General features: G+C 39.5%; 1 protein-coding gene across 1 annotated transcript; it reads left to right on the top strand.

Moving 5' to 3' along the window:
• The first annotated feature begins 11,742 nt into the window (after positions 1 to 11,742).
• On the top strand, positions 11,743 to 22,890 carry LOC143982393 (uncharacterized). The gene is made up of 4 exons (XM_077481062.1): positions 11,743 to 11,893; positions 13,803 to 13,871; positions 18,782 to 19,492; positions 21,393 to 22,890. Exons 2-4 carry the CDS (start codon positions 13,811 to 13,813, stop codon positions 22,463 to 22,465), a joined length of 1,845 nt encoding a protein of 614 aa, XP_077337188.1. The 5' UTR covers positions 11,743 to 11,893; positions 13,803 to 13,810; the 3' UTR covers positions 22,466 to 22,890.
• The last annotated feature ends 2,740 nt before the right edge of the window (positions 22,891 to 25,630 follow it).

Here is a 25,630-nt window from a genome sequence, read left to right as displayed (position 1 = left end):
CAGCTTTCGGTGCTCTCACATTTTGAATGACAATTACTCAGTCATGCAACACTGGACCTATATGAAATTTTTGTCCTTTTTTTCACACAAATGGAGCTTTCTTTTGGTGGTATTTTATCACCGCTGGGTTTTTTATTTTTTGTGCTATAAAAGAAAAAATACAGAAAATTCTGTAAAAAAATGAATTTTTCTTCATTTCTGTTATAAAATTTAGCAGATTAGTAATTTTTTCTTCATAAATTTTGGCCAAAATTTATACCACTACATATCTTTGGTAAAAATAAGTACAAATTGGTGGATATTATTTGGTCTTTGTGAAAGTTATAGAGTCCACAAGCTGTGGTGCCAATATCTGAAAATTGATCACACCTGAAGTACTGACGGCCTATTTCAATTCTTGAGACCCTAACATGCCCGAAAAGTACAAATACCCCCCAAATGACCCCTTTTTGGAAAGAAGACATTCCAAGGTATTTAGTAAGAGGCATGATGAGTTTTTTGAAGTTGTCATTTTTTCCCACAATTCTTTGCAAAATCAAGATTTTTTTTATTTATTTTTTTTGTTTTTTTCACAAAATTGTCATATTATCAGTTTATTTCTCACACAGCATATGCATACCACAAATTACACCCCAAAACACATTCTGCTATTACTCCCGAGTACGACGATACCACATGTGTGAGACTTTTACACAGTGTGGCCACATACAGAGGCCCAACATGCAGGGAGCGCCATCAGGCGTTCTGGAGCACCCAGGACAATTCTGACATTTCTCTCCTACATGTAAAAATCATAATTTATTTGCTAGAAAATTACATCGAATCCCAAAACATTATATATGTTTTTTTAGCAAACACCCTGGAGAATACAATGGTGGTTGTTGCAACTTTTTATCTCGCACAGTATTTGCGCAGCAATTTTTCGAATGCTTTTTTTTGGAAAAAAAACAGTTTTGTGCTTAAAAAAAAAAAACACAGTAAAGTTAGCCCAATTTTTGCATAATGTGAAAGATGAAGTTACACCGAGTAAATCGATACCCAACATGTCACTCTTCAAAATTGCACAGGCTCGTGGAATGGCGCCAAACGTCGCTACTTAAAAATCCCCATAGGCGACGATTACATTTTTTTTTTTACTGGTTATATGTTTTGAGTTACAGAGGAGGTCTAGGGCTAGAATTATTGCTCTCACTCTAACGTTCGCAGCGATACCTCACATGTGTGGTTTGAACACCGTTTTCATATGTAGGCGGGACTTACGCATGTGTTCGCTTCTGCATGCGAGCACATGGGGACAGGAGCGCTTTAAAAAAAAAAAAATAATTTATTGTTCATTTTACTTTATTTATTTTAGTTTGACATTTTTTTCCCCAAAAATAAATTTTTTGATCACTTTTATTCCTATTACAAGGAATGTAAACATCCCTTGTAATAGGAATATGGCATGACAGGTCCTCTTTACAGTGAGATATGGGGTCAATAAGACCCCGCATCTCACCTCTAAGCTGGGAAGCCTGAAAAAAGAAAAAAAGATTCTGGATTTGATCGTATTGGCGAGTCGGTAGAAGCACCGGAGGGCGGCGGGGGGGGGTGGGGGGGTGTCTATGGCTGGGTATTGCAGGGTATCACCGACTATGGCTGGGTATGGCTGGGTATATCAGAGTATGGCTGGGTATCTCAGAGTATGGCGTTGCAGAGTATTGCGTTGCAGAGCATTGCAGGATATTGGCGGGTGTTGCAGAGCATTGCAGAGTGTTGCACGGTATTGGCGGGTGTTGCAGAGCATTGCAGAGCGTTGCAGAGTGTTGCAGAGCATTGCAGAGCATTGCAGAGTGTTGCAGAGCATTGCAGAGTTTCAGAGTGTTGCAGGCTATTGCAGAGTGTTGCAGAGTATTGCAGGGTATTGCAGGGTATTGCAGAGTAATGCAGAGTATTGCACGGTATTGCACGGTATTGCACGGTAATGCAGAGTATTGCAGGGTATTGCAGAGTTATTGCAGAGTTATTGCAGGGTTATTGCAGGGTTATTGCAGGGTTATTGCAGAGTTATTGCAGGGTTATTGCAGAGTTATTGCAGAGTTATTGCAGGGTTATTGCAGGGTTATTGCAGGGTTAATTTTCGGTGAGCAGCGATGTGGGCACTGCAGATGCAGCCCACATCGCTGCTGACACCGATCTCTTCCCCCTCCGCTGTTCCGATTGGTACAGAGAGGGGGAGGGAGGAACCGGCGTCATAACATGACGCCGGTTTGTTTACAAGTGATCACTCCGTCATTTGACGGAGCGATCACGTGGTAAACAGCCGCTATGAGCGGCCGTTTACCGTGATCCGTGATGCGCCGGGTCCTGTGGACCCGGCGGTCACGGATGCTCCCGAGGGCGCGCGAGAGCGGAATTCTGGGAGGACGTCATATGACGGCCTCCCAGAGTTAAGAAACCGCCCTGAAGCCGTCATTCGGCTATAGGGCGGTTATTAAGTGGTTAAATTGCGCTACACAACAAAAACGCACTGCACTTACTAATGCATGTGGGTACCATTAGTAATTAATTTTACTAAAGCTAAATGCTAAGGACCAGCGCATTTGTGTGTCGGGAACACGTGAAATTTTGGGGTGCCTCGAGAGAAATAATTTTCAAAGGCACCCTGACTGAGAAACACTGAGTTAAATCATGTCAGTAACAACCAGGATTAACTACAGAAGAAAAAAAACCTTATTTGTAGAACTTCTGTATTGTGCTGTACAATAAAACCACTTCATATATACCTGTGTATATATATATATATATATATATATATATATATATATATATATATATATATATATATATATATATATATATATTGAATATCAGTTTGAAGAAACATGTTGTAAGTGAATGTTATATTGATACATGATATACTCTAAAAAAGTCCTAGTGTATTAACCCTAAAACCATAAGTTCACAGCTAGATTTCATACCATAGCTTCCGAAAAACTACATTTACATTCCTTTTCAAGTTTCCAGTTTTACTAGGTTGAAGCAATATTTTTTCGCTTAGTGGGGTTGATTTACTAAAATTGGAGAGTGCAAATTCTGCTGCAGTTCTGCATAGGAACCAATCAGCTTCCAGTTTTTTTGTCAAAGCTTAAAGCGATTGTAAACCGGGGATGTTGTAAAAAAAAAAAAAACACCTGCAAGTGAATGGCATAATGTGCTAGTATGCATCGTGGGTTTGCACGCTCCAGCTATGTGAGTGGCTGGAGCTGTGATGACATCACTTCCGCACTCCGGCATGAAGCTCTGAAGTTGTAGCAAGGAATGCCTGATTTTTCTTTTTTTTTATAAATTCTTTATTTTCCCAGAAACAGTGTTATGCTGCATACACACGATCAGACTATCCGCCGGATAATCCGCCCGTGTGTGGGCTCCGGCGGACTTTTTTTTCCCAAAAGTCCGGAGGACTTAGAAAGTAGTTTTGACTCAAACCGGCGGACAAGCCGGCCGTCTGTGTGCGAGTCCGCCGGACTTTTGAAATGAACGGACTTTCCCGCACGGAGAAAAGTCCACTCATTTTGAACACGGCTTCAGGTAGACGGGACTTGTGCAGGAGGTCAATGTCACCACCTTCATGGCCGAGATTGACACCTCGCTGGGCCCGTCACCTGGTATGGACTTAAAGGGGAAGCCCTACACCAAAAAAATGGCATGGGGGTCCCCCCAAAGTCCATAACAGACCCTTATCCGAGCACGCAGCCCGGCCGGTCAGGAAAGGGGGTGGGGACCCCCCAGATAACGGCCCCCCACCCTATGTGAATGAGTATGGGGTACAATGTACCCCTACCCATTCACCTGGTAAAAACATGTAGAAAAAAACACCACACAAGAGTTTAAAATAATTTATTGCACAGCTCCGGGGGTCTTCTTCCGTCTTGGGGGGTCTTTCCGCCGGACTCCTCCGCTATCTTCTGCTAGCTCTTTTACTAGTGAAGGAGCCCGGCTTTCTTCTTCGTCGCCGCTCAGGAGTCTTGTCCCCCTCTTCCGTTCTTCTTGCCGGGCCTCCGCTTCTTCCTTTAGCTATTTTACTAGCGGTGGCCTGGTCTTCTGTCGCCGCCGCCTCTTCTTCCGACTTTGGGGGTCTTGTCCCCCTCTTTGGTTGTTCTTGCCGGGCCTCCGCTCCTTCTTCCAGCTCTTTTACTGGTGGTGGCCCGGTCTTCTGTCGCCGCTGCCGCCTTCTGTTCTTCTTGTTCTTCTTCTTCTTCCTTGAGATGTTGACTCGACACTCTCTCTGGGCGCAATGACAGGGACGCAGTGTGCGGCGACTTATATAGTGACAATGGGTGGGGTCACCGGGTGATGTCCCCGCCCATTATGATGTCACAGTCCCAGAGGATGCTGGGAGCACCCTCCCCCCCCTGCTAGGCTATATTATCTTTAAATGATATATTAACTCAGCAAACTTTTGTTATAATCAATCTAAAGCAACACAGTTTCTCTTTTTCTTGTATTTTCCTTAACCAAGAAGAACCCTGATTAAATATCAAAGGAAGAGAGAAAAAGAGACAGAAAGAGAGGGGAAAAAAAAAAGAGCCCCCTCCCAACAAATTCAACCCTCTATTTTCCAATAGGACAGGACAGATTAGTGGGCCATTTAGTTCCGAGAGTCTGGGAAGATCTGTTCCATATAAATAAAATAAGGCTTAAGCTTTATTATAGGCTTAACTGTAGGTAAAAATGACCAGGCAGGGTTTCCTACCACTTTAGTTGAACAAGCTGGCGTTAGAAGCTGATTGGCTACCATGCACAGTAAGGGCCGGTTCACACTGCGGCGCGAGGCGAGGCGACACGGCTCGCCTCGCCTCGCTCCCGCAAGTCGCCCCCATTCTGTACAATGGAACCGTTCTGAAAGGAGCGACTCGAGTCGCTCCGACTCAGAAAAAAGGTTCCTGTACTACTTTGGGGCGACTTCGGGGGCGACTTGCATTGACTTCTATACAGAAGTCCTCTGCAAGTCGCCGCTGAGGTCCGTGCAAGTCGCGGCGAGGCAAGTCGGAGACGCCTCGCCGCGCATCGCTGTGTGCACCGGCCCTTACACTAGATTTTGCATTCACCAGTTTTAGTAAATCAACAGTTTATGTTTACTGTGATCCTATTTGTATATATGACAACGTGTCCTGTCTTTTTTTTTTTCTTATTGAAATGAGAATCTAGGTATAATTTGGCTATAGGCATACAATGGCAAAGTAAATAATGTATGTTTAAAGTGAACCTGTAAGGATAAAAATATGGATGGTACCATTGCTCATTTGCTTACTAATGACATAAAGTGGTATTAAACCCAAAAACAACATTTGAATAAATTGCAGCTCATCAATTCTTAAATGTGGTGGTTGCATTCATTTTCTTTTTTTTTTGTCTTTTTCCTTTATTTTCTTTCACCTGGTAATTCTGTTATATTTTAACTAAACACACCAAACTGCACAGACAAAGTAGCAGTTAAAGGGTTGAGACAAATCATTTACCATTGGCGGAGATGCTTACAATGATCCACTTTGATTAATTTTTGTTTTTGGGTTTAATACTGATTTAAGCTTTTGCAGCTGTGCACCCTTTATGGACTAGCACAATTTTTAAATTGCTATGGGACCTATTTATTTAGTGATAATTGTTTACTTAAAATAGGATAATAAGGCCTCTCGCACACAATACCCCTGTTTAAGCATCTACTTTTTCAGAGTTTTTTTTTTTATGTATGTATTTTCATGCATTTTTGCGCATATGCGTATGCTAATTGGTGCGCGTGAGTGAAAACGTATTCTTGTGTTTTTGTTCTGCACAATGTGTAAATGAGTATTTGTGCACGTTTTGCGTGAAATCACGTGTATTTGTACGCATGAGGCAGAAACGACTGACCAAAAATGTAGATTTTAAAAAAAATTTTTTTTTTTTTACTGGAGCATACATGGCGTTTGTTTACACGCCTGTGTGCATAGGCATATTACAATTAATGGGCTGTATTTTAGCTCAGAAAAAAAGCTGTACTGAGATTTTTCAAGCTGCAGAGTGCAAAAGGCCTAATCCATATATTGTTTTATGGGACAAACAAGGTTTTCTTTGAGTGATAATAAAGCTGAATAATTTGTGTGAATATTTACTTCAATTATCTAACCATGTGCAGATGAACGTTGTAAGTAAACGGGGCTTTTCTGTTTACCTAATGGAATGGAAGAGAACATTCTAATATCATATATGAAATCAGGGTAATTGCCTGGCAAAAATGATTTTATTTTCAATGCAGTCTATAAACACATAAAAATAAAATAATACACATTTTTTCTAATTTGAACAGTGTCAGTCCGCTAAGGCCCGCTCAGTGTAGACTGTAGCACTATTTAATCAATTCACAAGTAAAGCAACTCACATGGTGTTAAAAAGGGGAAGGCTCATCAATAATAAAAACCCAGGGAAGATCGCAACTATTGCGGTAAAGGAACGCTTTGGGAATCTGATGATAAGCCACTGTCAGGAATTTGGGAGCCAGCCAAGACTGTCTGTCATCCGGGTCTAGGGCAGGAATGCTCCCTTTTTCTTTTGTGCTTTGGATGAAAAAATGTATTACTCTAGATAAAAAGATATTTTATTCTATAATTTGTTTAATTTAAAATGACTAATTTGTGCATTTTTTTAAATGTGTTACTAAAAATTAACAAAATAAACAAACAAATAAACCCCAAAAAGTAAAATATTGATAGCCTTATGGTTAAAAAAATTGAAAATAATAGCTAAGGGGAGAAGGTGAGTTAATTAGGGCTGATTAGGTTTAATTGAGTAAGGCTAATGTCAAAAATAGGAACAAAATAACAATAATAACAATTTTTTTTTTTTTACTTGTAGGGTTGCCTACAATCTTCATATATACCTTTGATCTTTATATATATATATAAAACAGAGTAAACATAATGTAATAATAATGTTACATTGTACCTCTGAACCACACTTCAGAACAGTGTTCTGAGCAAACACTGTACGGAAAGCAATCACTGCAGTATTACTTAGCAAGTGATCAAACTTACCCAAAAAACTGAATGTCTGTAAACCTTCTGGCTATATTGGACACTCTTTAAAAATTATACAAACAACCACTGAGACTTTTTTGTTTTATACATAGGCTGAAAAAAAGAGACTAGTACTAGCTAAAAAAAAAAAAAAAATGTGTGTATATATATATATATATATATATATATATATATATATATATATATATATATATATATATACTGTGTATATGTGTGCGTGTGTATGTGACCCCCGAAGTCGGAAAAAGACCCCCGGACGGCGGCAGCGATGACAAAGAAGAAAGCCGGGCTCCTCCGCTATAAAAGAGCTAGCAGAAGATAGTGGAGGAGTCCGGGGAGAAGACACCCCAAGACGGAAGACCACCGGAGCTGTCCAATAAATTATTTTAAAAACGTGTTGTGTTTTTTTCATTACACTTTTTTTCACCAGGTGAATGGGTAGGGGTACATGGTACCCCAATACTTATTTACATAGTGTGGGGGGCTGGTATCTGGGGGGTTAAAAATGAACGGACTTTTCTCTGTGTGAGCAAGTCCATTAATTTCAAAAGTCTGGCAGACTAGCACACAGACGGGCGGATTTTGAGTCAAAACTTCTTTCTAAATCCGCCGGAATTTTGGGGAAAAAAAGTCAGGCGGAGCCCACACACGGGCAGATTGTCCGGTGGACTCTGGTCTGCAGGATAGTCTGATCGAGTGTATGTGGCATAACGAGTCACATGATTCAGAGGAGGAAAAATGGGTAATTGGGCCCAAATTGGACATTTTTTTTATTGGTCTTATGGTAATATTCAAATTTTCGGAGATACTGAATTTTGGGTTTTCACTAACTGTAAGCCATAATCATCAAGCCCCCCCATCAAATCATTCTCTGCAGCTATTACCTTTTGTACCACCACCCCCTCTAGAATAAGCTCTACAAGCAGCGCTCTCCTGTACCTTTTGTATTGAACTGTACTGTAATTGTGTTGTCCTCCTATACATTGTTATGTGCTGTGTAAACTATTGGCACTATATAAATCGTTTGTAATATAATTATAATAATCAAAATTAAAAGAAAGAAATTATTGAAATACACCACTCTCTGTGTAACGCATCTATATAAAATATGAGTTTCACTTTTTGAATTCAATTACTGAAATAAATTAACTTTTTGATGATATTCTAATTGTATGAGACACACATATATATATATATATATATATATATATATATATATATCATTTTTTTATTTTTTTTTTCAGTTTAAAAGTATTCTAGTGGCAGACATGGGTGGTCATCTTATTACATACATTAAATGGTTGCTATATATTAACTAATTTCTGTCATTCTTCAAATCATATATGTTCTATGCCATCAATCTGAAATTTCTGTCTTTTCCCATCATTTGAAAGTTGGAGCTTTGATCTTTTTCAAGGGGACATATCGTCATACTAATTACTAAATATTCTGCTAAATATATACAGGGAGGGGCAACAGGGTGGTCATCAGCCAAAGAAACATTCTGTTGCGATTTCACAAGCTACAGTGTTGAGATACCTTCGTGAAAGGTAGCTGCAAGCAAAGGCTGAAACCAACGTCATATGCTGAAAAGTACGTTTTTCAAAGCATGTTTTGTATACAATGAGCTTGCTATTTACTGAGATTAATTAATAGCTGCCGAAGTCAGTAGGTTTTGCAAGTGAACAAAAGATCTAAGATGACATTTTGTGCTTAAGTCTAAGCATTGCTCGAATATTTGGAGTGCACGGGAAGGGTGCAGCAAAAAAATAAAATGTTATTTTCTGACATGGTGGTGCAAATAAATCCATGCTTATTGCTACGCAATTAAGCAAGGCTAGGTTTCAATAAAGACCCAAAAAAATGTGACAAAAATAGTTATGTCAAGCTAACAACGCAAGAAATAGGCTTTTTTTTCACACCAGTATAGGCTTGTTGTGGTTTTTGCTTCTAAATGTCACCAGTCCACGTCAGTTTGTATTCAATACACCTGTCAACAACCGGATCACTGGAGCGGTCACTGACTGTGGATAGGGAAGGGGTCACTATGGGCAAAAACTTTCTATTTAAATTCTCATATTTGTACAGTGGATCAATCTGTTGGATATAAAAGGAATATAATAAAACATAACATGGTGTTACAGTACATACATTCCACTATCAGTGAGCCTATCCTTTCCCCTCCATTGCTACTACTCGTCTTTCACTTGCTACTCCATGCCCATGTCTATTCACTAAAAATCATTCTGTAAGTTCCAGGTTGAGTTAGAGTTTACATAAGAGCTAAGGACCCCCACACTCACATGACAGTTAACAGGTCTGGTCATTGGACACAAAGGGATTCTAAAGGTGTGATTTATTTAGACAACAAACGTTATAGTTACTGTTCTGTGCAATGGTTTTTCACAGAACAGTTCTATGCAAGGGGTCTTAATGTGCTTGACATGCTTTTGTTTCAAAAAGCCTGACCTGAAGTTCTATTACATAACACAATATTTTATGAATATTTTTCATGGTGTTTTATTATTCTTTTTTTTTCTATTGTTTCACATTTATCATGATTGGTCCTGTTGTGTTGTTGCCAGCAGCCTTCACTTTTATATTTAGTCTGTATACCTGCACAATTATTTTCTTATTTATGTTTTAGTATAGCATTGTGCTTACAGAGTTTTTCCCTTGTTATATAATGTATGAAAACCAGATTGGTGGTGTGTAAGAATTTCACATAGTCCCCGAATAACAGCATATGAAAATTTGAATATGTAAAATGCCAAGTTATCACTACCCATTTACTAATACGTTATTATAACACATATGACCTTCCACTCGAATACGTTGTTCTCATGTCCCTAAATACGTAAGCCCTAAAGGGATGACTTTACATTGCTGCAACATTTTTTTCACAATAAACATTTTCTATTTTCAGTTTTTTTACTAAAATACTTGCGTTTACTATTTTTTTCCTCCTATGTTGCACCTTAGTGCCTATTTTTTACGAAAAAAAAAATACTAGTTTTTGCCATTTTTTTTCAATCTTTGTTGCACCCCAGTGCCTATTTTTACTGAGACATTTGTTTTCATAATTTTTTCTCCCTTTGTTGCATCTTAGTGGTGCTTATTTCCTGCAGTCCCTTTGCTGCCACTTCCGGAGAAAGCATCATGGCATTTCTCTCGGTGGTTGCCCATGGTGGCAACAGTACATAATACTGTAGAATGTGTGTTGAAATGCCCACTTATATTCTTCCTCGCAAAGTCATGCAACTGGATGACAACACAGAAGCACAGCTGGAAGACAGAGCGTTGTCACCCTATAACAGGAAGAGCCCGACCAAGGATCTTTATAGCAGGGTCACCAGGTATTATTTTATTGAAAGCTGCAGATTTATAAATAGAAAACATTTTTTTTCTGAGATAGTAGCAATTGGGTTTTCACTAAACTTTTAATGTATTTGACATGAATGAATACCTAATGAATCACCACACCTCTGTGTGTATAACTATAATGTCCTTTTATACTTTAATTCTAATCCCAGCATTACTTTTCAATCAGAGCCTCCTAATTACAATCCCCCTTGTTTGCTGCGGGGGGAATTGTTGGGTCCTGTCGTTTGCTGGTCCCGTCCGAGTGGTTGAAATTATTGGTTATTGATTGTAATTCTTTGTTAAAATTATTTTGCTTTGTTTATTATGCTTTGTTTAAATTTATTATTTGTTCCATAGACCACCCCTCCTGAAGAAGCAGCTGTTTGCTGCAAAACCGGTAGAGGAATTTACGTACACCCCTCTTCAACAGAAACGCTATGGGGGAACCCGTCAGTAGTTTGTTTATTGTGGTGTATACAATTTAAAAAAATATATTTTTTTTGTATATTTTATGTCTGTATTAAACTTATTTTTATTATCAATCATTTGTTATCTATTATCAAGTACTGAGCTGGTCCATATAATTTTTTAGGTCTGGACGTATATGGGTCAGCGTTAGCAACTGCCCCTGCACCTCCACTTTCAAAATTTTTCAAATATCTAAACATTATTAGTTAATTAATTATTAGTTAATTTTTAGTTAATTTTACCTAAAGAATCAATGTTGTGCCATATGATTGTTTCACAATTTCACACATTTTGTGTAAATATCTAGCTGTAGGTGAAACCTGGTGTCAAAACTAAAGCTTGAAGTGGGATTCCAGTTAAAGTTTTGGAGAAAGTGGGGAAGAATTAGGACCTTCATTAGGTTCTTATTGCTGTCCATCCCCACAGGTAATTTAAAATGCCTATGAAATAAAAACTGCTCTTTTGTTCTGTATTACAAATACCTCTAACCATCCTCCTGCATTATACTAGCTATTGTAGCTATTCTTACTGGCAAAGAGGCCATACATAAAATACTGACTCCCACAAATGTCAGTCCTTTGAGTGGCACTCCATTGTACCAGGAATAAACACACAAAAGACATTCTTTGATGATTAAGACTAAAAAAGTAAATGCTTCTTGTGACCTCAGTCTATGGAGAACTCTAGGAGAGTCATGGATTCAGACATAAAGCCATGTTGAAAGATGGGTGTGAGTTTACCTGTCATGGTCAACTTAGATAACAAAGAAAACTATGTGAAAGAGCAAACAAAATAGGATTAATGTATTGTTACAAAATTATATATATTTTTTTACACATATGCCATCGGTTTTAAACAATTACTTTTTTGTTTGGTAAAACCAGCCCCCTTTCGACGATTTGTTAAATGGCTGCGCCTGTTTTAATCAGAAGGGTATAACTCCAAACTGCCTGACCGGGCAAAGTCTCTAACACACAAAGGTGATTGACTACAACTGGATAAAAAAGGTAAGAGCATTACCTACTGAAGCATTATATTAAATAATATTTATATGCATGGTAATATATACTTGTTCATATTTGACAAAAAAAATCTTTGGCTCGAATTGTCACAAAAATATAAGTTGTAACATATTGTAATGATAATAACAATAATAGCAACAGCAAATGTGTTTGTATATAACATTTTTATTTAGATACTCATGCCCAGCACCAGTTGAAACATTACCTATTGGCTAGGGATGCCTTGCATCATTTAGCAAACAATTTTCTAAAGGCATTTGAACTTGAACAAAAATGTGCTACAAAGACTGCATCAGATATGGATTTTTTTTAGTTTTGTTGCAAGTACAAATCCTCCTTGTTATCTTTATGACAATTTGTAACACCAAGTATTTTTTGTACGTATATTGAAGAGAATTTTTAAGGTGTCATCCCATTTTCATATACACATACCCAACATTAGAAAAAAATTAAATTTAAATTTCCAACTTCATTTTAAAGTGAAGAACTTAAAATGCATAAAACTTACTTTAATCAGAAGCAAATTCCACAATCATATTTAGAACTTAAAAATATTCCTATACACTTACCCTTTATTATCCACAATTGGATATATACACAATGTAAGAATATTTAATTGTAAAATGGTTGCTATGCTATACATTTGTCAGAACATAGTCTGCTTCTTCATATTACATGGAAAATATCTACAATCACATAGATACAGTGTTAGTACGGCTATTTACACGAACCTCATCTAATTTTATGCATTGTAAATACACCTTTATATGAAGTTGTAAATAAAATTTGTGTTTTTCTAATATTGGTTATGAAGATGGTGTGACGCCTTTTAAAATCCCCCTCTATATATATATGGAGTATAAAATCTGTTTTTTTTTTGGTATGCGGTGTCAAGATACACTCCATTAGCGATAAACTGTTCTATAATAATTTGCAATGACAATTAACTCACACATATAGAAGCTACGGGATTGGTTTATAAAAGGAATTGAGAATTTCTTTAGCAAAGTGAATGTTCACTTGACTCGCTGAAGTTGAAGCTGTAGTCTCTTCCAAATAATAATCATGTGCAAGCAAAAATTATAACTATTTTTTTAATTTGTCTTACACATGGTTCAGTATTCAAGGTGAACACAGCCTTATTCAGTCATATTGATGAGTGCACAGATTATTTTCCTTTAGCAAAAGAAATCTTCAGTTACAATTTACTAATTTAATGTGGAGTTCCACCCACTTTTACTACTTAACGGAATGACAAGCCCTCCACCACTCGATTTTGGATATTGTTTTACCTTACTTATCTTTTATGAAGTACCTTGTGTACTTCCGCCCCAGCTTCGACATGGCCCAATTCGTCATGTTCCCTTCTCCCCAGCTGCCTTCTGGGACCTTTGTGTGTCCCAGAAGATGACGGGGCCACTCGACTCGTGCATGCCCAGTAGGAAACCGGCAGTGAAGCCTGAAGGCTCCATTGTCGGTTTCCCTTAGTTGGAACAGCGGCGCCTGCACCTAATCTGATGGAAGGATCTGCCTTGGGGGGGCCGACATCGTGGGCTCCCTGGACTGGTAAGTGTCCTTAATAAAAGTCAGTAGCTGCAGTGTTTGTAGCTGCTAACTTTAAAAAAAAAAATTGTAGCTGGAACTCCACTTTAAGGTGAACATTATCAGTTATGCTAGACAGATTTAAGTGCTTTTGTAGTCAGTTGTAAGCACTGCAAAAGATGAGTTGCTCATTAGATTGCAAGCAAAATTCCTGGAACAGCTATAGTTATCAGCTCTGTTAGATATAGTTATTTTTTACAGTTGCCAAAAAAATCTCTGCTACATATAAGCCCAGTTGACCTTTATCTAAATGCATAGAGCATGATGACATATTGATTCTCTCGTCCTTCAGAATACACCATGAAGACCTTGGCTTTGCTGTCCTTCTTGGCCCTGTTTTTGGGAACAGCTCATTCTCAAAGTAAGTAAAGAAATAAATATACAATTTAGTATCATGTTAAGAATATACAACTGAGTGCAAGATTCATATTGTAGTACTTTAGGCACAGGGTGAATTTTGGGTCTTCAAAGAATTTTGTAGTATTGAGAAAGCTGCCAGAGAAATTGATGTATTTATCTTTGACATTAGACCGTAGAAAATATTTAATAGCAAGCAGAGAGCTGCGATGTGCAGTTGAAAGCGCCCTGAGGCGATTCAGTTCGCATAGGTAGCGCTATACAAGTCACTCATTCATTCATTCAGTTATCAACAGCAGCCAATCATCTTTCACCAGACCAGAGTGGATGGAAAAATGATTTATAATAATAGTTCTGACTGGTTGCTATGGAATACTGCGTTTTGCACACTGTTCTTTTGTTTGACCAATTGGAGTTGTTAAAAATAATAGTTTGGATAAAAAAAAAAAATATTACAAATAAACGGATGCATTTTCTCAGGATATTATGAATTTAGGGTAATTGGAGTTATTGCCTTGTGACTTCATGTCCTTACATTATAACTTATTTAAAAAATAGGAATATTAAATATGGGAGATATAACCTATATTTTGGATAGTTGAATTCTTGTTCATATAATGACATAGTTGGTTTGGAAATAAATATGTTTTACCAAGTTTGGCCACAAACCAAAGTGTTTCAGCATAGAATTCAATAAGTGAAAAAGAAGTATAGGTGGATATAAAACATATCTCCAAAAAGCCCAATACAAATGTGAAAAACAATATAAGGCTCCATTCACCCTTAAGCGTAGCGCAATGACAGCTGCTGCACCGCATTTTTTTAAGCTTTTTTATGGCACGTTTTTGGATTGGCACCATTCATGTAAATGGGCCTCCCTCCACTCCAAAAATGCTCCAAAGAAGCTCATGTACCAAATCTTGGCACAGAGCCAGGAGCATTTGACCATGCAATTTTTGACGTGATTTTAGCGTGTTTGTTGCTTGACGATCACTGCAATATCACACCACGTTTGGGGTGCCATTAAGAAATAATTGTGGGCAGAATTGCACAATGCTGCCTGTGATTTCAGGTTCGCTCAGGTGTAAACGAGCCTAAGTTCTTCAGTTCTTCCCCAGAAAACACTTAGGCCCATTCACACCTAGGCATTTGGAATTTCAAGGAATCACTGCGATTCTGACAGCGATTCCAAGTCACGGGAAAATGCTGAGTGTGTTTCCACTGTGATTACTTCTTCACTTCTTTTGGGTGACACTTGTCCCACGATTTGGTTTGCAGAATTTTGTCATGCAACAATCGTGGCAAAATCATGTCGCGATTGGGGTGCCATTAATAAGTAATGGCATTGCAAATATGTTCCACGTTTTGGAATCACAGACATAATCACGTCGCTTCCGCCCGCAATTCCAAACTCCTAGGTTTGAATGGAGCCTTAGGCAAAAAAGACAATATATATATATATATATATATATATATATATATATATATATATATATATATATATATATATATATATATATATATATAATAAACCTACATGTTTCATGGTGTCACCAGAATGGGAGTTCCCATTGGAAGATATCCTTTGTCTTCTGTTCTGTTGACAACCATAAAATATATATGCTGTTATTGCTGACCTTCATGTGAAAATGCTGGTGTTACCTGGCTTCCTTTGGCTTTTCTCCCCATGCATTCGGAACAAGCATTCAGGAAATGAAGTCAGCTTTACTTTAAAAATCCTATTCTACAAACTTCCATCTTACCATAAGCTACATACATGGCACTATTGAAAGTCATGGGATTGGTATGGCCGCCAGGCAACTAGCTCTTTAAGAAGGAGAGGACAGCAAAGTAAAATGTTTCTGTTAGTACAAAGTTACTGTAAAACCCAAATATATTCAACTTTTAACAAAAAAACAAAACAAAACTGTCCAAACTAGTTTCACCATGTAAAATGTATTTGAGGTACACTTGATATAATAAAATGGTAATTATACGAGTCATAATTATATGAAAATATAACTGGAAAAATAGAATGTTTTGTTAGATATGGTCAGACCACTGTGTATGTACAGTGGGTGTTTATTCTTTAAAGTTAGGGAGATACAGTACTAAAGCATGGCTGGCCATACATGAATCGAAATTCAACTGGTTCAGCAGGGACCGGACAAATTTCAATCCATGTATGGGCAGACTGTTTGTACAGAAGTCAATCTACTAATCGACTTTCCCTATAGCTGGCAGCACTGATCAGTGCATTCTGATGGCAGGGAAGTCTCCTGTTGTCAGAATGAATAGAATAGCTCGGCGGGAGTGATTCCCCCATCCACATACTCAATGGGTAATTTTTTTTTGTTGGCTGAACAAAAACAAACAAATCATTTATGGCCAATTTAATTGCCGGTAGACACCGACAGTTTTCTTTCACTCAACCCAGCGGTCCCCCCCCCGCCCCGCCCCTCCATTGGCTGCGAGTGCAGATCGGATTCCAATCAGCTACTGTTTTTCCAGCATGCTCATTTGACAGAAGCTGGACATTTGGCCGGCTCCTGTCACACAGGCTACTGTACACATGGGCCGAATGTCTGCCGATTTCTGTTGAAACGCCAATATTCAGCCCGTGTGTGCCAGACTTAAAGTGATTCTACCACACTGTTTAATTTCAATTGTTCCTTCTATTTTTGTATATGGATGATGGCACTGTAATTATTATAATAAAATACCCTTTTCTTAAGCGATATACAGCTGTCACATAAACAACCCAGCTTCTAGTCCTCTGCTGCTGGTCACATGTTCAAAAAACAAAACAAAAACAGCCTTTGGAATATAGAGTAAAAATTAATAAATAACATCAATAAACTGTTTTAAATTGGCAAACAAATATATCCCTTTCCCGCCGAGCGTACGCAGATCTGCGTACTCGGCTTCCGGGGGGTATACCGGGATGATGCCCGCACCTGCAGGCATCATCCCGGTACCGTTTTTTGCAGCAGGCGATTGGCTATCCAGGCATAACAACCGATGCGGCTAAAAGCCGCTCGGCTGTTATGCCGGAGAAGCGGGAGGGGACGTCCCCCCCTCCCGCCGCCTCTCGCCGCTGTTACCGGTGCTCCCGCTCGATCGGGAGCACCGATTAGTGATCCGACGCCTCCGGCTGCTGGGGAGGAACTGGAACGAAGCCGTAATCGGCTTCGTTCCAGTCTCCTCATCGTAAACACGGAAGCGACGTCATGACGTCACTTCCCGTTTACTCGGCTGCCAATGGCGCCGGTTTAAAAAAAATATCCGGTATTCAGAATCGCCGTTTTCGGCGATATGAATACATTGAAGTGTAAAGGAGGGGTGGGGGGTCTTTTAGACCCCCGATCCCTCCATAAAGAGGACCTGTCACCACCTATTACTGTCACAAGGGATGTTTACATTCCTTGTGACAGCAATAAAAGTGATCAATTTTTTTTTTTTTAAAACAATTTAGTCATTTTAAAATAAATAAAATAAATAAAAAAAAAAATAATTTTTTTAAAGCGCCCGCCGTCCCCGCGAGCTCGCGAAGCAAAGAAAACGCATACGGAAGTCGCGCCCGCGTATGTAAACGGTGTTCAAATCACACATGTGAGGTATCGCCACAATCGTCAGATCGAGAGCAATAATTCTAGCGCTAGACCTCCTCTGTAACGCTAACCTGGTAACCGTAAAAATTTTTTAAAGCGTCGCCTATTGAGATTTTTAGGTACCGTACTTTGTCGTCAATCTACAAGTGCGCGCAATTATAAAGTGTGACATGTTTGGTATCTATTTACTCGGCGTAACATTATCTTTCACATTACGCAAAAAAATTGGGCTAATTTTACTGTTTTTTTTTTTTTTATTCATGAAAGTGTCCCTTTTCCCAAAAAGTTGCGTTTAAAACACCACTGCGCAAATACCGCGTGACATAAAATATTGCAACAATCGACGTTTTATTCTCTAGAGTCTCTGTTAAAAAAATATATATAATGTTTGGGGGTTCCAAGTAATTTTCTAGCAAAAAATATGGATTTTTACTTGTAAACACCAAATTCCAAAAATAGGCTTAGTCATGAAAGGGTTAAATTTGATATTAAATCTTTATTATTTTGTAGAACATGGTGTGGGCAGATTTCTGCCAGTCACGGGCTGTGTCAGGTCCTCCAGCCTGTGTCTTAGAATAAGAGGGAGGTGAAGACTAGATGAATCTACATGTAATATCCTGCCCCCATTGTGTTTAGCTGGTTAATGGGAATGGAGGAGGAGGGAGTGGGCTGTCATTTACCACTGTGTATTCACCCACATGGGTGACTCTATAGTCTATAGCTGCTCAGATGTGATAGGGAGGAAATGCTCAGCATAGAAACTCACTGAAAACGAAGCACGTGCAGAGTTGCCATCACAGCCTTAAAATCCCTAGCTGAATTGGGGACATGAACAGAAGGTGGGGATAGAGAGCAGCAGGATCAACCAGGTTTTTTGCAGACTACAGTAAACTAATCTCATAGTGACTGAGTATGAAAAGCATGTAATACACCATTTATTGATAGTTTTTTATGATGGGGGTTTTGTGACACTTTAAGGCTAGCCAGGTTCCTGGGGGAGGAGCGGCTAACAAGAGACAGTTGGCCTAGGAGTACAGGAAATATAAACCCAGGTCCCGATCAGAGGGTGCATATATTACACAGCATCCTATATGGTCTTGTTTGGCTGAGCCAGTAGCACTGTGTATATTAATAATAATACCTTACATACCATCCTGCATTCTAAAAATGTATCCGACTACCTAAGTCCTAAGTATGTCATACTGGCAATGGATAGAATGTATGTTCCTGAGAAGCACATCATCACTTTATGTTTATATATGTTTTTATATTTATTATTTATGTTTATTTGTTTTTATCACAGATGCCCTGACATGTTCTTCTTGCCATGCTACTGCCGGCATATGTACCCAGAACACAGGCTATGTGACATGCAGCTGCACATCTGGCTATGTTGGAAATGGAATAAACTGCACTGCCATAGCCTCCTGCACTACAGAAACCTGCTGTTCCTCAGGCTACACCTGGGATAACAGAGCAGGTTATAAAATTTGCACAGATATAAATGAATGTGCAGATGCAACACTAAACACCTGTGCCTCCACCTGTACAAACAAGGTTGGTATGTATTTATGTGCCAGTACCAAAAGTGCTCTCTGCCCCACTGCTGCATGTGGCTATGACCAAGACTGCCTGAAGGTTGGAAGTAGCGTTCAGTGTGCAGACCCATGCCTCAACTACCAGCTACTGAATGGAGCCAACAGATTGTCTACAATCAATTCCACTGGAGCCTTTGCCACTGATAGATGGAACTTTGGTTGGTTTCGCTACAATGGCAGTGTAGGTTTGAAGATGAAGGAGAGTTGTGTTGGTCCTTTAAAATGTGGATCAGCTGAACCATTTAGCATTAACGGCACCCATCCAGCTATTGGTGACGGAGTAGTGTTGATGCCCCTTCTTGCTAACACAGTAAGCGGATGTGTAGCTGCAGGAACCATCCCAGTCAAAGCCTGCTCTGGAGGGTACTACGTCTATAAGTTCTCTGGAAGTTTGAAATATGAAGTTTATTGTACAGGTGAGTAAGAAAATATTTGCATTAGCTGTTAACAAAGGTATGATAAGAATATGAAAAAAATGCATTATTAGTGTGTAAGGAGTATTTACAGTATATGCTTATTGTTAAACTCTTCTATTGATTCTTTAAGCCACAATATTACATTAAAAACTGACTTAAAGATGTTCTTTTGCCCCCCCACCCCAAAAAAAAATTAAGTCACCAGCTACAAATACTGTAGCTGCTGACTTTTTATAATAAGACACTTACCTGTCCAGGGATCCAGCGCTGTCCTCATCTGAGCTGGTTCTTCGCTGGTCTTCAAGTCCCCAGTGTTGTGCCATGCTAACTGTAAGAAGTAGTGGCGGCTAGTGCTGTATATTTTGAGGGTGGTGTAAGTGCGTTGTGAATGTCTTGTTTACTGCCCCCCCCCCAGGTCAGTCGGCCCCGCACTTACCCCATCTAGGTCTTGGGCAGCTTCGGCTCCTTCTTGCATCTCCTCCTCCTCTGCGTCTCAGGCTTCATGGCGGCTTCCTCCTTGGTGGGTTCCCTCGGCATGGCGGCTGATATGACCGCTTCTCCTCTCGGCCAATCGGGTCCCACTCGCTTCCTGATTGGCCGGGAGGAGAATCAGGAAGGCATAAGTGAATATTAATTTGCTAGTGTCACACAAATGGGTGCGCCCCAAGGTCACCCTTTTTTGAAGCCAATTATAGCCCCTGGCTCAAATCATGTGCTTCTACAACAAAAAAAAATTGCAACTTAGCATGTGTTAGTAAAATGGTCATTATCACAACTATTTGGTGTATCCAGGTGAATTATGCCTTGTTTTTTTCAGGACTGATTAGGCTTTCATTCGATGCTCAATGTTAATGGATAGCTCCTGAATTTTTTTATTATCAAAAGAAAACTGTCCCAAGAGTAAAAAAAATATACATTTTTGAAATTTAGCAGTTTTTTTTTGCTTTTATCATAGCCTAAAACCAAGGAACAACCCAAAATTATTTCCCCTGCTCTTGACAAATGCATCAATACCACATACGTGTGTGTTATTTGTTGTTTGTACCTGTAGTAGACACCTGAAACAAAAGTTTGCATTTCCCTTATTTTAATCCTAGCTAAAACACACTGAACCTAACCATTAACTCTGGCCATGACCTTTAACCCTAACATTGACCCTAACCCTGACACTGAACTAGATCAAGCCCTGATCTAGCGATTTTATCTTTATTTATTTTAATCCATTATTTTACATATTTCTTTTTTTATTTTCTACTCTGGTAAGGAGAAAAAAAATACAATGTAACTTTTTCTCCATTCAAGAGGGGAAGTAAAACAGGAGCAGGCTATAGAGTGACTGGTCACTTTGATAACCAATTACAGGCTATCACAGTAAACATGTGATGGCAGACCACCATATCCCATCATTAGTACGAGCTGTTACTAACAGCTCTGTCTCTGTGCTAGGAGCGTGCTGTGCAGTGCATGCTCAACAGTCAGCACAGACACACATATGCACATACGTGGCCCCACAGAAGACCTACTTCCATGAGGCCACATATATGTGTACGCTTGACTGGAAGGGGTTAAGGATTTAGCATTTTTTTAACATTGTGAACTTGAGATTTCTTTTAGGAAACAGTTACATCAATGGGCATAGCTCTGCTTTACGTGGTTTATTCCGTAGGGATATTGTTACTGATAGCAAGTGGTTTAAAGAAACATTAGAGAGCTGTAAATGCAATAAATACAATACAGCTCTAGTTCCCTATGTGTTTATCAGTATTTCAGGGCAGAACTTGTCACATTGAATTTTATTCATTATTATAGCGAACTCTATGACATTTCTGTTCTTTTCTAATATATGTTATTGTAACTTTGAAAAGACTATTCAGTAACACAGTTTTATCATTTATTTCAGATCCCTCAGGATTTGTTGTTCCAACCGCAACTACTACAACTACCACTACAACTCCAACTACTACTACCACCCCAACTACAACCCCAACCACTACCACAACCCCAACTACCACCACCCCAACACCAACAACTACCACCCCAACCACAACTCCAACAACAACTCCAACTACCACCCCAACCACAACTCCAACAACAACTCCAACTACCACCCCAACCACAACTCCAACAACAACTCCAACTACTCCTCCAACCACTACCACCCCAACCACAACTCCAACAACAACTCCAACTACCACCCCAACCACAACTCCAACAACAACTCCAACTACCCCCCCAACCACTACCACCCCAACCACAACTCCAACAACAACTCCAACTACCCCCCCAACCACTACCACCCCAACCACAACTCCAACTACCCCCCCAACCACTACCCCCCCAACCACTACCACCCCAACCACAACTCCAACAACAACTCCAACTACCCCCCCAACCACTACACCCCCAACCACAACCGCTAACACCACAACTCCAACAACAACTCCGACTACCACTCAACCTGCTACTACAACAGCTAACACCACCACACCCCCAACAACTACTCCAACAACTCTATTGCCAACTACCGCTCAGCCTATGATAAATATCACCATCACCACAATAATAAACACTATTGTAATAAGTGTCACTTCCACTGTTGACATAGTGAATGATACAGATGTGTCATACTTAGAGGTTAATGAAACAAATTCAGTTTATACTGAAGTAAAGACCATTAACAACTTTACTATTAACATCAATAGTAACAACTCAGTCACACCATTTTATACCAAGATTACCACTTTCAATGATAACCCTGTTGCATTTACTAAAAATCCTGCTCCCCAGATTTCAAACAACGCAACAGTTGTTCCTAATCAGCAACCTTTCCAACCTAAACTTTATTTAAGTAAACCACCTCAAACCAAGACCGTAACTGAGACAATTACCATCAATGAGGGTAATCTTACCCAAACCACTACAACAACCACCATTACAACACAGGAGGTCATTGTAGGCCAACGCCTGATCTGAACATCAGCTCCTTCACTGTTTATATCTTTCTAGAATTATTTAAGAAATATTAATGGGAAACAGGAGAGGCCAGCATTATCAAACTTCACCTATGATTATATGTTTGCCACAGCAACCATAATTATTACACAACACCGAATGCAAATCTAATTCCCATACCAGTGATCATAGATATGTTTGATATGCTGTTTCAATCATAATCTTTATTTATTAATCAGAAGGTTGCATTGAGCTTGTTGGAAGGATTATGCAACAGTTTGTAGTCAATTTGTAAAGGAATCATTCTATGGGATCGATGAGGATTAATATTTGGTTACAATGTGAAATATATGATATAAACTTTATTATTATCATAAAAACTATTCAACCTCCTTTGTTAAGCATGTATGTAATCAAATGTAATAAAAAAGCAATGATACTGAAAAGCAGTGTTATGATCTGGTACGTGGTTCTTTTTGTGGAAATGGCATATCTAAAGCAAGAACATTTTCATTTTGGATAGAGTAGGGAATGGTAGGGAAAGCCCATCAGTTTTTTTTTGTGTCTGTGTCCTTTTAGGGAGATTTTGCTTCACTTCCTGTCAGCTAGACAAATTAAGAAGTGAAAGAAAATTCTCTGCTTACAGATTTGTGCCTGCAAGAGGCGTTCCCATTGGAAGATTTATTTCTATTCTGCTGACAACTGAACATTTTGGATTCTGGCAATGGATTGATAAATGCTTACTAAGACAAATAGAGATGATGAATCCTCTCAGTGGGGACACAGACAGAGAAAAAGTGTGTTGATAATCTCCTCTTACTCTATCCAAAATGAAAAAAAAGGGTGGCTTTATACACTTTTTACTGGAAAATAAACATCCAGGATGCAAAAAATGTAAAAGGGTCTATGCTTCCAGCAGACAGGGTAACAGTGGATAGGCAAGGAGTAAAAGCAGGGGGGCAATTGTGCACAGGCTTAGTATGTGAGGGATGCACAGGTGCAGTGGTGAAGTGTGGGGGGGGGGGGAAGCTGTGATAGTAAGCACCTGTTGCATGCAGGTGCAGTGTTGAGGGGAGGGGGTGCAGGCATTAGGTGAAAGGTGGGCTACAGGCGAGGTGGTGGTAGCCGCACTGGTGGATAGGATTAAAGGCCCAGTGGTAAGGGGGGTAGTGAGAGCAGAAGTAAGTGTAGAGGTGCAGTGTACTAGGGGGTGTCTTGTGCAGGCAAAGAGAGAGGAAAGTGAAAAGCATGCCTAGGCGTAGTTGTCCAAGGGTTTTTTTTTGTTGTTGAGAGCAGGGGGATGGGGTGGATTATGTGTATCAATTGGTATTGGGAGTGTGGTGAGGATGCTGGCTTAATAGTGAGAGAAGCAGGGGGGCAGTGTGCAGGCACGATGGTGGGAGCAGAGGGGGTGGTGTGCATGCAGGCATTGGGTGAGAGTTTGGGAAGGGCTTTATAGGTGCATTGGTGAAAGTTGTGGAAGGAACATGTAGATATGGGGTGGAATTTTTCACAGAGGCAAGCGGTTTGGTGAGCATGGGAGAAAGCATGGATAGGTATTGAAAGGTTTTGAAAGGCGGAGGACAGCTTCAGTGGAGGAAAAGGAAGGGGGCGTGGTGGGTGGTGAGAAAAGGGGGTTACATTTATGTAGGGTGATGGAAGTACAATGAGGTGAGAGAATAGGTAAAAAAAGGAGGCTGCAGGATCAATGGCTGTTGGGAAAAAGGAGGAAATGGGACTGGACGACGACTGCAGACACCTTTGGTGCTGAGAGAAAGAGAGCTGCAGGGGGAGAGGGTGCAGAGGGAACAGGGATGTAGAGTTGGTGGGTATTGAGAGAAGGGGGGGGCTACAAGCACAGTAGGTGGTGGGAGAAATATAACTGCAAGTGTGGTATCTGCTGCGGGGAGAAGGAGGTTGCAGGCACAGGGTGTTGTGAGAGAAGGGGCACGCAAATGCATTAAATTCTGAGAGAATGAAGGCCGCAGGTGTAGTGGATTCAAATAGAAGTGGGGGGGGGGGGGGTGACACAGTGGGTACTGAGAAAAAGTGGGCTGCAGAATCAGAGGGGAGCTACAGCCATGGTTCAGGAGGGGGGTTAGTTGAGAATGCAGTAAGGGTAAATTTCTGAGAACTGCGAAGGACTGTAAAGGTTGGCACAGTGATGATACATGAGGGGTTTTACTACCCTGAAATTGACTGGAGTAATGGCACTGCTGGAGCCTTTAAACAACAATTTAACAACCTATTTTAAGACAATTTACAGTTCATAGAGTCCCCAACTAGAAATGATGCTCTGCTGGACCTGGTAATCTCAAACCATGCAGAGCGTATTACTAATGTTCATATAAAAGAACATCTGGGTAGCAGTGATCATAACCTTTCAGTTAATGTTAGCTGTAAACAACAAGCTCATACTAGAAGGATGAAAACATCTAACTTTAAGAGAGAAAATCTTCCAAGGCTGAGGGCTGCTCTCCAAAACTTAGACTGGAAGGGAATATTGGCATCCATGAACACAAAACAAAAATGGTAATTCTTTAAAATAACTGTTTGCGAACTCACTGCAAAGTATATTTCCATGGGCAATTAAAAAATGTAAAAATAAAACCTTTGTGGCTTATGGCCAAAGTTATAAAAAGCTAAACATAAGAAATAAGAAAAGCTTTCTTTATATAAATGAATGAAATGAAGGAACACTATAATCATTTAAATGTTACACAATATATCAGACTATGGAAAAGGGAACTCTGCAAAAATTCAAAACAAAAGACAGAATGCAAAAGACAGTAGGACAAACCTTTTTGAAATATATTATTAGTAAAGAGGTCAGGTCTGGCGCATGTAGGTCATTTGCAAAATAATCTAGAGTGGGTGACTGGGGACAAAGAGAAGGCACATTTATTAATCATCTCTGTATTCAAAGAGCATGGCTGAGCTCAAGTCCATAATGTGGATGATATTGACATAGCCCCAAAAGAACCACTATGGCTCAAAATTTATAGGATCTAGAAATATGTTAGACAGAATAAAGGTGGCTAAAGCATCTGGACCAGATGGCATCCACCCATGGATTCTAAAAGAATTATGCTCTGTCATTTCAAAGCCATGGTTTCTAATTTTAGGGGTTCTTTATTGACTGGATTGGATTGGCCTAGGGACAATGTGAAAACCTTTTTTTAAAAA

Source organism: Lithobates pipiens, unplaced genomic scaffold (assembly GCF_037356315.1).
Source record: "Lithobates pipiens isolate NorthernLeopardFrog02 unplaced genomic scaffold, aLitPip1_a1.2 Scaffold_16, whole genome shotgun sequence".
Taxonomy (NCBI): Eukaryota; Metazoa; Chordata; class Amphibia; order Anura; family Ranidae; genus Lithobates; species Lithobates pipiens.
This window is presented reverse-complemented; position numbering and strand designations above follow the sequence as displayed.

Coding starts and splice junctions, on each gene's coding strand:
- LOC143982393 (XM_077481062.1), top strand. CDS start 13,811: ATGAAGACCTTGGCTTTGCTGTCCTTCTTGGCCCTGTTTTTGGGAACA. Junction 13,872..18,781: donor GGGAACAGCTCATTCTCAAA/GTAAGTAAAGAA, acceptor TTTTTATCACAG/ATGCCCTGACATGTTCTTCT. Junction 19,493..21,392: donor ATATGAAGTTTATTGTACAG/GTGAGTAAGAAA, acceptor CATTTATTTCAG/ATCCCTCAGGATTTGTTGTT.